Source organism: Leguminivora glycinivorella, chromosome 2 (assembly GCF_023078275.1).
Source record: "Leguminivora glycinivorella isolate SPB_JAAS2020 chromosome 2, LegGlyc_1.1, whole genome shotgun sequence".
NCBI lineage: Eukaryota > Metazoa > Arthropoda > Insecta > Lepidoptera > Tortricidae > Leguminivora > Leguminivora glycinivorella.
This window is the reverse complement of record NC_062972.1, coordinates 10852567-10864735: the sequence shown is the minus strand read 5'-3', so window position 1 is coordinate 10864735 and position 12169 is coordinate 10852567. Positions and strand designations below refer to the sequence as shown.

Genomic DNA, 12169 nt, shown 5'->3' with positions numbered 1-12169 from the left:
GTCGTTTCTGGTTTGCTCACAGTCAACCTAACACGCTCCTCCTCGCTACGCTCGTCGTCGCACCTAACTGGACTGTGTCATGTGATTTCTGTTCTGCTAACAATAATATAACGATAAATTATATTATTCGCAATCGTTATGATCAATAAGTATATAAACATTAACATTAGTATAAAATGTGTTTATGATGAATGACATTATGAACATAAGTCATTCGAAGTGACGATGGTTATTAACATAAAATTGTTATAAATAATGATCATTATAATGTAAAATTTTATGAGAAACATTTTCGGACTACCAATAATCTATATACCAATTTTATATGAACTTTGGCGCACCCGTTTGTGGCGTCTGAGTATTATTTTGAGACGTGGTGACCATTGGAAATAACCCTGTAGCTTTCTATTCTATCCTATTACGGTATATCAGATCTAGTCATCATATACTCTAAAGTGGTTACTTAAAGTATTTTCATTATTACCTCAGTTTAGTTTTAAACAGTATTTATAATAATAATTTATTTATTTGCATACCATTGACAGTAAAACTGTACCTACATGACATTTACATTTGTAAAAGATCTGAAATAACTGATTAAACGAGTAGTTGGTGAGACTAAGTATTTTTATTGTTTTTTTCCTCATCATGATAGAGTTGTGATTTATTTCTTTCTTTACTAAACTTAGTAGTTCTGTAAAGCCAACAGTGTCATTATAAAAAAAATCTTAAGTATTAAGTATTTACCTACTTATGATAATAAAGGGACCAAGCCAATGCACATGAGACTAATAGACATCAACATTAAGATGAGTATATTTTTATAACACTTAATGTCACATCACATGATATTCGTCAATCAAACGAAAGACCGAGCAAACCAATCAATACTTAGTGGAAAAGCAACTGTTCTAGGATCAGTGGGTGGAGTCATGGGTTGACTGGAGGATCTTTTTTTTTTCAATGTGTATTCTCACAGGGGACCTTCTGGCTTCTGCTACTTAGGTAAGTGTAAGGTACTGGTCACTATCGCCAAAGTAATCGCAATTGTTGAGACTTAATGTTTTCGTCAGTAGTTACCATTTTTCTGAATGAGCGAAATGCATATCAACAATCCCATTAGCACCGATCCAAGTTCCCTCACATCGTCACATATGCATATGATGCCGTTCAATTTATCAGTTTTTTTTAACTTCGTGATATTCAGCATACTTTTCATATCTGCCCCAAAATATATCTTCCTCGATGTTACTTTCGGTGTATACGGATGATAAGGATGCATACACACAGATTTTCTTCTAAAGAGGAAGAGCGAGGCGCGCCTGGCCAGGCCTACACTGATGTCTATACTTTTATGCCTGGGTATGTCTAACATGGGGAAATCATCACAATCATCATCGCTTTCTGCTTTGACGCAGCTCAATTTTCGGAAACGCTGGCGGACAGTGCTCAGTTTAGGCGTCACCGTGGAACGGATACTTGGTAATCTGCGCAGAAAAGACACTTTCTTTTTTGCTCCATTTTGTTTCGAACTCTTGGTAGTTTCCTCCGTCGTAATTAAATTTGAAACATTTTGTTCTGTTTCGATGTTTGTATATTTATTACCACTCATCACTATTGCTTCGGCAAAAACATTTTTACGTGGATTTAGTTCTTTATACCGGACTACTTGTGAGTGATGATCTCCAGCTTAACTGACAGCGTTGATTGAGTACCTGCTGTACGACGCAAGCTCGCGATAAGATAGGATTTAGATAGCAGTGATTGTTATGATTTATACGTTAGTGATTTATACAGCGATGCTAATAAATGTTTAACAGATTCCTAGGTTCCACTTAATGTATTTTACACATCACAATCATGGACAGTTTATTCGCCTGTTTTTGAATTTCTATAAATAAAAATTCTACGCTAAGCGTTAAATCTTGATTCCTATCCTTCTTTTACATTTCAAGGTATTACAGAACATATACTCATTGGTTTCTTCATATTAACAAATTAAAACTAGGTTTTTTTCTCCAATTATGGATTCTCCAGTAATGGATCCCCCATTATTTATAAGTTTAAAATTTTACGTTTAAAGCATAGTGCATCCAACAGTGGAACTTGTTTGTTAGGGACAAATTGAATTACTTTCATCCATGTGCACGACATCAAATTAATATAAATACTCTCCAGATTGATTTTATCTTGTCGCCAAATCCTTCAGACAGAACCTGAAACAGTCTACAACTCTAGTTTATGGTACATTGCGTAAAAGGATTTGTGTTTTTTTGTCCATAATGGCATCACCGTAAACAGAATGATTGGTCTGAATTATCATCCATGATCGAGCTCTCCGATTGATAAGACAGAACAATCAAAGAAACAGAATGATGGTCATTATCATGATCGAGCGGCCAATCAAAGACCTTTCTTAGTATAGGCAAAGAGGATCGAGTATTATAGAGAGTTACTGTCAAAGTAAAATGTGTAATCACAGCGCATAGACTGCCATCTCTCGATACAGGCTTAAAACTTTTGAACCTCAGTTTTGACAATTTGGCCCATATTTTAGTTTGATATGTGTTAAAATGTCAAATATTAATATTAGCGCCATCTAGCTGAGCGTACCCCAAAGGTGTAATGCCATCTAGCCCACCGTACCTTTTTCTGTATGGTACTGAGGTACGTTTTTTTCTTAGACTTTATCTGTCTATACGGAGTTATAATAAGTATGTCTTTGGTATAGGGCACGTGCATGAAAAGTATAAGGTAGCACAATGCCTCCTGTGTCCCTATATTGACACGAAGTTTGTGCTTTTAAGGAACGTAGAACTTACCCTATAGGTACCGCCACTTCCGCCGTCTTACGGCCCAGCCACGACATTGGTCTAAGCGCGACAGCGGTGAGCGGCAGCCATACGTGCGAATGAAAAGTCCCATCGCTGTGTCTCGCTCCAATGTATGGCCGCCGCTTACCGCTGCCGCGCTTAGACCAATGTCGTGGCTGAGCCGTTAAGGGTTACATTGGAAGTGCGTAGTATTAGTAGGTACGCAACGCATACGCACTAATAAAACGTGTAGGTAACGTACCTATTCTGTAAGCAAGTAAAATTAATTGGTGAACAATCATACCGCCTAACCGATAAATTAACGAGGTATTTTTAGATAAACAATAATTATAGGTATCTATGATAAATAATGATTAGATTTTATAGAAACTTCTCTGCTTTGCCCAAAGGTTGACTGGTAGAGAATGCCTCATGGCATTAAGTTCGCCTTTTGTACATTAAGTTTTTCTTTTGTGCAATAAAGTTTAAATAAATAAATAAATAAATAAACTTCCCAATATAATAGCTACTACAAAAGTTTTTCGAATAGCAAACTAAGCCTTTACCAGTTGGTGTGGTGAAAATATTTTTTACATAATAGGTACAACACTTACCTACAACGCGGTAGAGATTGTTGTTTTTCTTCCGCGGTAGAGATACTTAACGGAGTACTTACAATAATAGGCAAATATCGAAGTGACGAATTCTGTAGCAACCTTGAGCCCAGTAACCGTGACGTACCTTGCAACCGTTGCACCATGGTAGACTTCCGATGTCCAAAATTGACGTCAAGTTACAGAAGCATTCCAATTTTAAAAATCTGTTTTTGATTTGACATAGTTCCCTGTTCGCCTCTTTAGTACTTACGTATTTACTTGTATTATTTTGATATAAGTAAGCTGCAGAGAAAATTAGACCCCTTGGAAATATAATTAAGTTTGTGTGTAAATGTACTAATGAGTTCAAAATAAGCGATTAGTTCTTATTGCTGAATGTACGTACCGAAAATACGGTCGTATGCAATAAAGAATAAACATTGGTTATCAAATGTTATACTTATGTTGTTTTAAATAAACGCCCAATGTTAACATTTTTTTACGTTAAACTATTGTAAACTGTTTAGTACTTACCCAGGCACATTATATCCCTTCGGGTGGCAGCACGGATACGTCAAATAGCTGTCAGGTGGCGGCGCCATTTTGCGCGAAAATGCTCAAGTGCCAGAGGGTCTGAAGTTGGTCTGAACGGTGATCAGCGAGATATTGGCGGGAGATACAAATTTAATGATTGTTTCTTATTTTTGTATGAAAGTTGTATATAAAAAGTTTGACGCTAATATGTGCATAAAATAGGCTTTTAATTACACTGACAAACATTTGCTGTCGATATGTAAGTAATTAGCAAATCCTCATTTTAACCTAAACCAAGGAAAAATAATCCGGATTCTTGTATAAAACAGACTAAAAAATACAGAAAAAGCACTACTCTTAAGAAAAACACTTTTTTTACAAACATATACATGGATATACATCAGAAAAGGTAATAAAATTACACTTTGAGATTTTACATATTACAAGCGTATTAAAATTGGGTATGAAATCCGTCTCGTAAAAAAACTGAGGTAACTTTGAAATCTTGTTTCGTTATTATTTATCAATTATATGTTTGAAATTATATACTCGTTTTGTAGAGCGTCTTAAGATATATGTATTATCACAGGCTTAAGTAACAAAAGTTCCGATTTTCAAAAATAGATGAGTTCAAAATAAGGCATGCGAAAGCTAAAGTAGATAGATGACCTTCGTACATTCTTTCATAATACCAAGTTCTTAAAGTGGTTTAATTAAAATTTTGGGGATTTCAAAGCTACATTAAATAACAATGTCTTAGTAGTGACATATTTTAATAGAAAACGACATACAAATGGGACAAAATTCGTCTAAATTATTACGCACATTTTATCCACATCGAAAATTGAATAAAATGGCCACGGTCGTGACCTTGAATATTGTGTCTCGGTGATGAAAAATTATCGAGTTTTCAGTATAAAGATTATAAACATTGGTTATCAAATAGTTAACCTAACGATTAAAGTGTTTTTTTAGGTTATTAGTACTAGATATATCTAAATAAACGCCCAATTCCTCGGGCCAAACCTATTCATCACTCGATTATTTGAAATAAAATGCCAAATCAATAAGTAAAAACAATCAAATTTACGATTAAACTATTGTAAACTGTTTAGTACTTACCCAGGCACATTATATTTAAATCCGTAAGTATAGAAATACACACATAAAAACACAATTTGTTTAACATCAAATTTTTAGCAAAGGCCCTGTTGCCTGGCGCTTTTAAAATAAGGATTTTCTAATAATATTTATATTACAGGTAGGCAGGTGTTTTCCGCTATCTATTGTTAAAGTTTTTGTAGCTTAGGTGCGCGCGCAAACGTTTAATTTTCCCGCCAAATATGCAATGACCATTCGTGGACCATTCGGTCGACTCCCGGCGCCATGGCACTTGCGGACATTAGACAACATATCTTGTATTACCCCTCTCATGTGGACACACTTTTTGGCCTAACAACTCAATCTAGCTTAATAATATATAAATCTATGCTAGCAATTGCCGCTTTAATGTACAGCCATAGTATGGTTCGTGGAACGCTGCGTGTGCCATCTGGTGTATTATTAAATTTAGTGTGTTCTGTTATAAGTACCAAAAAGGTACAACAGGAACCCTTATGGTGCGACTCTGTCCGTCTGTCACATTGTTAAATATTAGAACTACATATGCTATCGATATGAAATTTGGAATAGTTATAAACATTGTGAACCTCTACATATTTTTTTATATAGATCACTGTCTGTTGTTATTTTTCTTGTAACGTTTTCACTTTTATTCTTTTTAACTGTTTGACCACTTTTCTTGTAATTTCTTTTGTCTGTTACCCTGTACTTTCTCACTTGATGGTCTCATCGGAAGATCAGCGCTAAGTCCCCAGCAACACGCTGAGATGAGGCCATTTCGTGGCACTTCATTATTTTCTGTCTTATTGTTATTATGTGTATTTTTGTCTTGCCTACGAATAAATGTTATTCTATTCTATTCTATTCTATTCTATTCTATATAAGCTGCAGATTAGACCCCTTGGAAATGTTATACTTATGTTGTTTTAGTGTTAACATTTTTTGTTGAATTAGACACACCAATATTAAATCAAGATCAGATTATTATAGCTCGGAATACGCTTTAACTTGTTATTTACCGACAGTGACTTAAATAAAAGGAAATTTACACAACGATTTCCTCATGTTTTATGGGCTTCCGTTATTACGGCAAGTCATGACAGTTTTCTCCATGATTAATTTTCATCAATACGTCTGTTCAACCGGTAAGACGAACGAAAGAATTTTGATGTGAATCAGAAGCGAGTCATTTAGGCTTAAACATGGCCCTACTGTTACCTACTTACCATGTTAAGGTACCTATATCTGTATATCTAGTTCAAAAATGAATAGTACCTACATCGAGCGAAAGAATTCTCAGCCTTAACAACACAACTACTCCACACGAGATGGCGCGCATTTCGCCACAAAAACTCAAATAGTGTATTTTCTATTCGTTTTAGCCTTGACCAGTACCTATCCTTAACAGGCACACGAGATGGCGCGCGAATGGGCGTTTTCCGGGATTTTAACCGATTTTTCACCCCCAAAAACCCCCACATAACAAATTTCTGTCGTTAGAGCGGTTTCCGAGGCTCGTTTAAAAGTATAAGATATGAATTTCGTATTAATAGGAATTAAGCGTGTGCCTATCTAATAACAAGTTTAAAACGTACCATACTTATTACCAAATTAATGTTCAGTTTTCAAGCAAAACATAGCCCTTAACTTAGGCATCGCTCTAATAGACAAATCCTATACCTAAAGATTGAGCTTAATTTTGGCCTTTTGGTAAGTGATAATGAGGTAACTTTTACCCGAAAACGTCACAAATGTGGGTAAGAGCTATAGTTGCTCATGTGAAACTTTGCTACATAATAGCACGTAGGCACTCGATGCTTAGCATGTCTGGAAACCATAAGGTTTTATGCTTGCGTGAGAAAGTTTAGTGCACTTAGGTAATGGACACTATTTTATTTTAATTACTATTTAAACAACACGACTCGTGTTGTTCTTGAACGTTCTTAGGCTCTTAGCTTGTTGCTATTACACTGAATCGAATCGAACAGAATAAAACTTTATGTTATTTATATTAGACTGGACAAATAGGAATTGTGCTGTGTTGTATTGATTTTGCGCCGAATGTGTTGGCTCTCAACTATTACAACTTTTCATTGGTAAAGAGGCTATTAAAAAGTCGACGCTTTTTACTTTTGTTCCCGAATTATATTAAAAATCAATGTGATTTCAATTAAATTCGAATAGATCTCAATTCAGATCACGGTACTCGGTATTTCTCAGTAAACTACGCGGTAAGGACGTGAGTAATAGCAAGGTTGGTTGGTTCTCATTTTCCAAGGTGTGACGTATTTTGTTGGTCTACCTGTTTCTTTTTTCATGCCTTTTTCTTATAAGCGTAAGAGAGATAGCACAAGGATTGTGTAGGCAGTCTGCGCAGGCGTTTACGTCATAGCTCCTACATAATTTTGATCGCATTTTGTCGTGGACTGTAAAGTAAAACTAGTGTAACTTGAGCTTTGTAATACGTGACAGCTTTGGGTTATGAGTGATTACATTATGACTGGTTAGTCTGAGGCAAACTGCACGTTGAGCGTTGTAAACAGCAGGCCGGTTTTCCTCGCCAGCACGGCTGTTAGTAATAATGCTCCAACACTGGAACTAACACGGATTTATTATTTTTCAACTACTTGAAACGTGAAGGTGAAACTTGAAATTGAAAAGGTATTGTAAACTATTCTGAATAACCTTCGATTTTTTTTGCTTACTTCTCAGTCATCCACTTGGGAAATTGGAAATCATGTGGCGTTTGTTTTGAAGCTTTTTCATTTTTCATTTTTTTCAACAAAGTTATTTAAAACTGTTTACGATGTCATCGATATCATCGTTGATGCTTGAATAGACGAAGTATTAATGAGTTACTACTAATAATAATTATGTTATTAATATCTACCTATACCTAACTACGTCGAATGTCTTTCTCACTCTGTTTGTTTTGTAGTCAGTTGTCAGTGTTGTCACACATTAACAATCACTGAATAAATAGCTAATACATAAACCTTCTTCCATTGGATTTAATGTAATTGTTCATTCTTCCAGATATTAACCTATCATTAAAAGTAATCTAAAATAGATCTAGTGATTGTCATAAAGATGATTGTCCTATGATGATGATGCGATGCGAGGATATCCCTTTTATTTATCATTGTGAATACTCGCATTTTTTTCTTTAACCGTATAAAGTGCCATTTATCGAGAACTAGGTGTGACTAACATTGCATATCTCTTTATCATTAAGATAAAACGCCAACATGTGATAATAATAAATATGTGATAATGATAACCGCTTTGTTGGAACAACCAATTAAATACCTATTTTATTTTCAAGACAATAAAGCCTTTAAATAGTTCAGATAGCGTGTATAATTTATAGCGACGGTTTGTGTAATTTTAGTCAAAAGCGGACGTGATGGGATTGTGCTTTTCACTCGACTGCGGGGACTGTGACGTGTGTTGTAACCCGTGCTGCCTGGCGCTGAGTGCTTGTTGCCTGGTGCCCTGCCTGTGTCCCAACGCGTGCGGCCAGCAGCAACAACAGCCGCCGCAGACAGTGCACATCCACCACCCGCCCGTGGTGGTCGAGCAGCCGCCGCCACCGCCCGGAGGCTACCCGTACCCGCCGCCCCCGCCTGGCGCGTATCCCGGCTACCCGCCGCCACCTCACGGCGGCTATCCTCATCCGGAGTACCAAGGCTATCCTCCTCCGCAGCCTCACCCTATGTATAGGTGAACATAGGCTAAAATAAATAAGGTGAGTCATTTTATTTCACGTACGCAATTTTCGTGTAGTGGATGACTGTTGCGCATCAATTAGGTATTCTAAAAGTGCTGGCAAAAAATAAATTTAACTGAAGCTAACTATGGAACAAATCAAATTATTTTATTAAATATTTTTCTAATTTGTTGCTTTTCAAGTAGTCACACTATATTTAATAAAATGATTATATCTTATACTATTAAACGAGCAATTCTTGTATATTTATTTATTTATTTATTTATTTATTTATATATTTATTTATATATACCGACGATCTTGGAAACCGCTCTAACGATTTCGCTGAAATTTGTTTGTGGGGGTTTTCGGGGGTGAAAAATCGATCTAGCATAGCCTTAGATCCCGGAAAACGCGAATTTTCGAGTTTTCATGAGTTTTTCTTTCGCATTTGTAAACGTAAAATATGGTCCTTAATTTCGCCGCGCGCGCATCGATTCCGCTTAGCTCAGTCGCACGAGGTCGGTCTAATGTACGCAGATAGATCGTAGGTGTCAGGGTTTCGAATCCCGGTCAGAAATTAAGTTTTTGTTTTTTGTCTTTTTTTTTGTTTTTGTATTTATAAGAGTTTTTTTTTATCTAAAGACGTGATATATTAAAATAGAACCGAGCGAAGCTCGGTCGCCCAGATATTTATATTTAATAAAATAATTTGAGTTTCCTAGTTGTATAGAAGATGGCAGCACCATCTCTCTATACCGCAATCCTGTAAAGGATTCGTATAGGAGGTGCAAGCACACTTTGCTGGCCCTTAGAGTTGATGGTCAAAGGTACCTCGGCTTATCAGAGATAACATACACTAGAGAAATTTCGTCGGGTACCACGGCGGGCGGGTGGTCTAGTGGTAAGGATGTTAGCCGCGTAAGTTGCAGACCCGGGTTCGATTCCCGGCTCGACCACCAGTGGGCCTTGTCGTTCTTCTTTCGTGTATGATATCTATTTCAGTTTAACTGAAGCTAGGTAATTGAAAATCTTTCACAGCAACATTGTATTGCAAATCAGCTATATTTAAGCGTCTGTAATATTTTAACAATACCAAGTACATTTTTTTAAATCATCTCATAAATAGTGACTGTGAATGAATAGGAGTGGACATAAACATGAAGTGCTATAGGTATTGATACCTACTTAGTAAAACAGTGCGCCGTTTAAGGTAATGCAGCGAGCGTTAACCATTGTGATAAGTTGCACCTTGCTCCGCTTTTCACCTTGACACTCTGTTTTTGTCACGAGTTTGCTTTTTGTTGTTTTGTCTATTTTATTGATAGTACGGGTATTATTATGGATTTACGATGCACAGTGAAATCTAAATTTATTTATTACGATATAAATATGTAGTAATAATTACTATAATGTTAATGTTTCACGTTTTGATAAGATCTAAAATGAATTCAAAGAAAATACCATTCATATTACAATTAATAGTAACAGTGGTAACGTTTGACAAAACATTAGTTTAACCTATTTCTATTTTAACAAAAAAAATATGGACAAAGATTGACCGAAACGAAAAATCATGGCAAAATCTACGAGTCAGATCAGGGTGCGTAGCCGAATGGCACTAACGCTCACAAAACGCTCACGAAACGAAACGCTAGTAGATATCTATCTCTATCGCTCGTGCGTATTGGCGCGACAGAGCCGGACTAAATAGCGCGGCGTTTCGTTTTCGTTTGGCGTCGGAGAAATGCCATTCGGCTACGCACGCAGAGGATTCAAAAGTTGATAATCTAATAAGTAGGTAAGTACCTAATCCTGCGCTGCGGGCGTAGCAAGCTAGAGTGACATAGCTTATCACGTCGGTGCGTCCTATTCTCATTTACAGAAAAGGCCGTAAAGTTTCCATATCCACCAGGGTTTTAAAAATTTAACAAAAACATGGCGTTTTCAAAATCCCACATTATAAAGGAATTATTTCGCATTTCCAGTATGGGTTGCAACATCTCCTGCCGGCCGTGCTGCTGCTGCTGCATCCCGTGTCTCTGCTGCGACTGCTGCGCGGAGCCGCCGCCGCCGCCACCGTGACGGTGGTTCACCACCACCCACCACCCGTGACCGTCGTCAACCAGCCGCCACCACCATACGCCAGATAGAACTTTACTATAGATAGAGTTATTCATGAAGACGCGCGCCTTGACTTTGTATCATCGTTTTATCAAATGTTAGATTTGAAAAATGATAAAATGTATACGTCTTCGTGGATGACATGAACTATAAAACCGTCAACCGCCACCGTGACGGTCGTTCACCATCATCACCTGCCGCCAGTCCCCGTTGTTAACCAGCCTCTACCATACGCCAGATGGAAACTATACTTGATGCGGTGTATGATGATCTGTGATATCCATACAGGCAAGCATGGTCGAGTGATAAATTATATAATATCAGGCCGTCCCTTTCGCACTATTGGTAAGTGCGATAGGGACGGCCTGATGTTTTAACGTTTATCGCGCGACCATGCTATCAGTGCAGTTTGTCAACATTTTTGGAAGGATTTCATTTAAAAAATAAATGATGAGATAGATTTTACGGTACATTTACTGTTTAATTGTTAGGTACTTACATGTCTAATTCAAAAACTTTGTTGTAGGTAAAAAAAATACAAAAAAATTACATTGACAGTTTCTTGCTACAAAACTGTACTTTACTGTCATATGGATCATCAACCATCGTATTCATCATCACCTGAAGTCTAATACCAAACACGATCATTTATGACTACATTTTAACTAGATATATTATATCAAATTAATTAAGAAAATTCTGAAGTGGACAGATGTCGGCATGGTTCTAGTTTCAAACGTCTATGCTCTTTGCCTGTTATTATGATGAATAAAATAGATGAGCGGTTGAGCATAGTGGAATCAGTACAATAAATGTACCTATAGGTTTTGTTATATTATACGTAATAAATAGTTATTTTTCTCAAACATGCAAAGAAATATTGTCTTTATTTTGGGCAGACTTTTTGGGCGCAACAACTCGAGAGGAATTTCATATCATAGGCGTAAATAAAATATTGTCCTTGAGCATTTTTTTTATGTACCCACTTGTATACCCACTTGCCTGGAAATCCTCATTTTCCCGGCTTCTGATGTAATGTACTATTGCAGACTCCAGGAAATCATATCATAGCGTGAAACATAGCTTGTTAAGCAGATACTGAAAATATGTGAAATACTTACTGTACTTATATTACAAAAACATTTCGTGTAAATTATTATGTTTTCTTGAAAGTCAAAATTACAGGAGAATTTATATAATTATGTTGTAAATGCCTATTACAATTCAACTGATAGAAACATAATCACATCAACCTTGATTATTATCTTTAA

General features: G+C 36.5%; 1 protein-coding gene across 1 annotated transcript; it reads left to right on the top strand.

Annotated features, from left to right (window-relative positions):
* Window positions 1-7583: 7583 nt before the first annotated feature.
* Window positions 7584-11751, top strand: LOC125242247 (protein TRACHEARY ELEMENT DIFFERENTIATION-RELATED 7-like). Its single transcript, XM_048150992.1, has 3 exons — window positions 7584-7726; window positions 8457-8813; window positions 10763-11751. Exon 2 carries the CDS (start codon window positions 8472-8474, stop codon window positions 8790-8792), a length of 321 nt encoding a protein of 106 aa, XP_048006949.1. The 5' UTR covers window positions 7584-7726; window positions 8457-8471; the 3' UTR covers window positions 8793-8813; window positions 10763-11751.
* The last annotated feature ends 418 nt before the right edge of the window (window positions 11752-12169 follow it).

Bases quoted from the DNA above. Each gene is read 5' to 3' on its own strand.
- LOC125242247 (XM_048150992.1), top strand. From the start codon at position 8,472: ATGGGATTGTGCTTTTCACTCGACTGCGGGGACTGTGACGTGTGTTGT.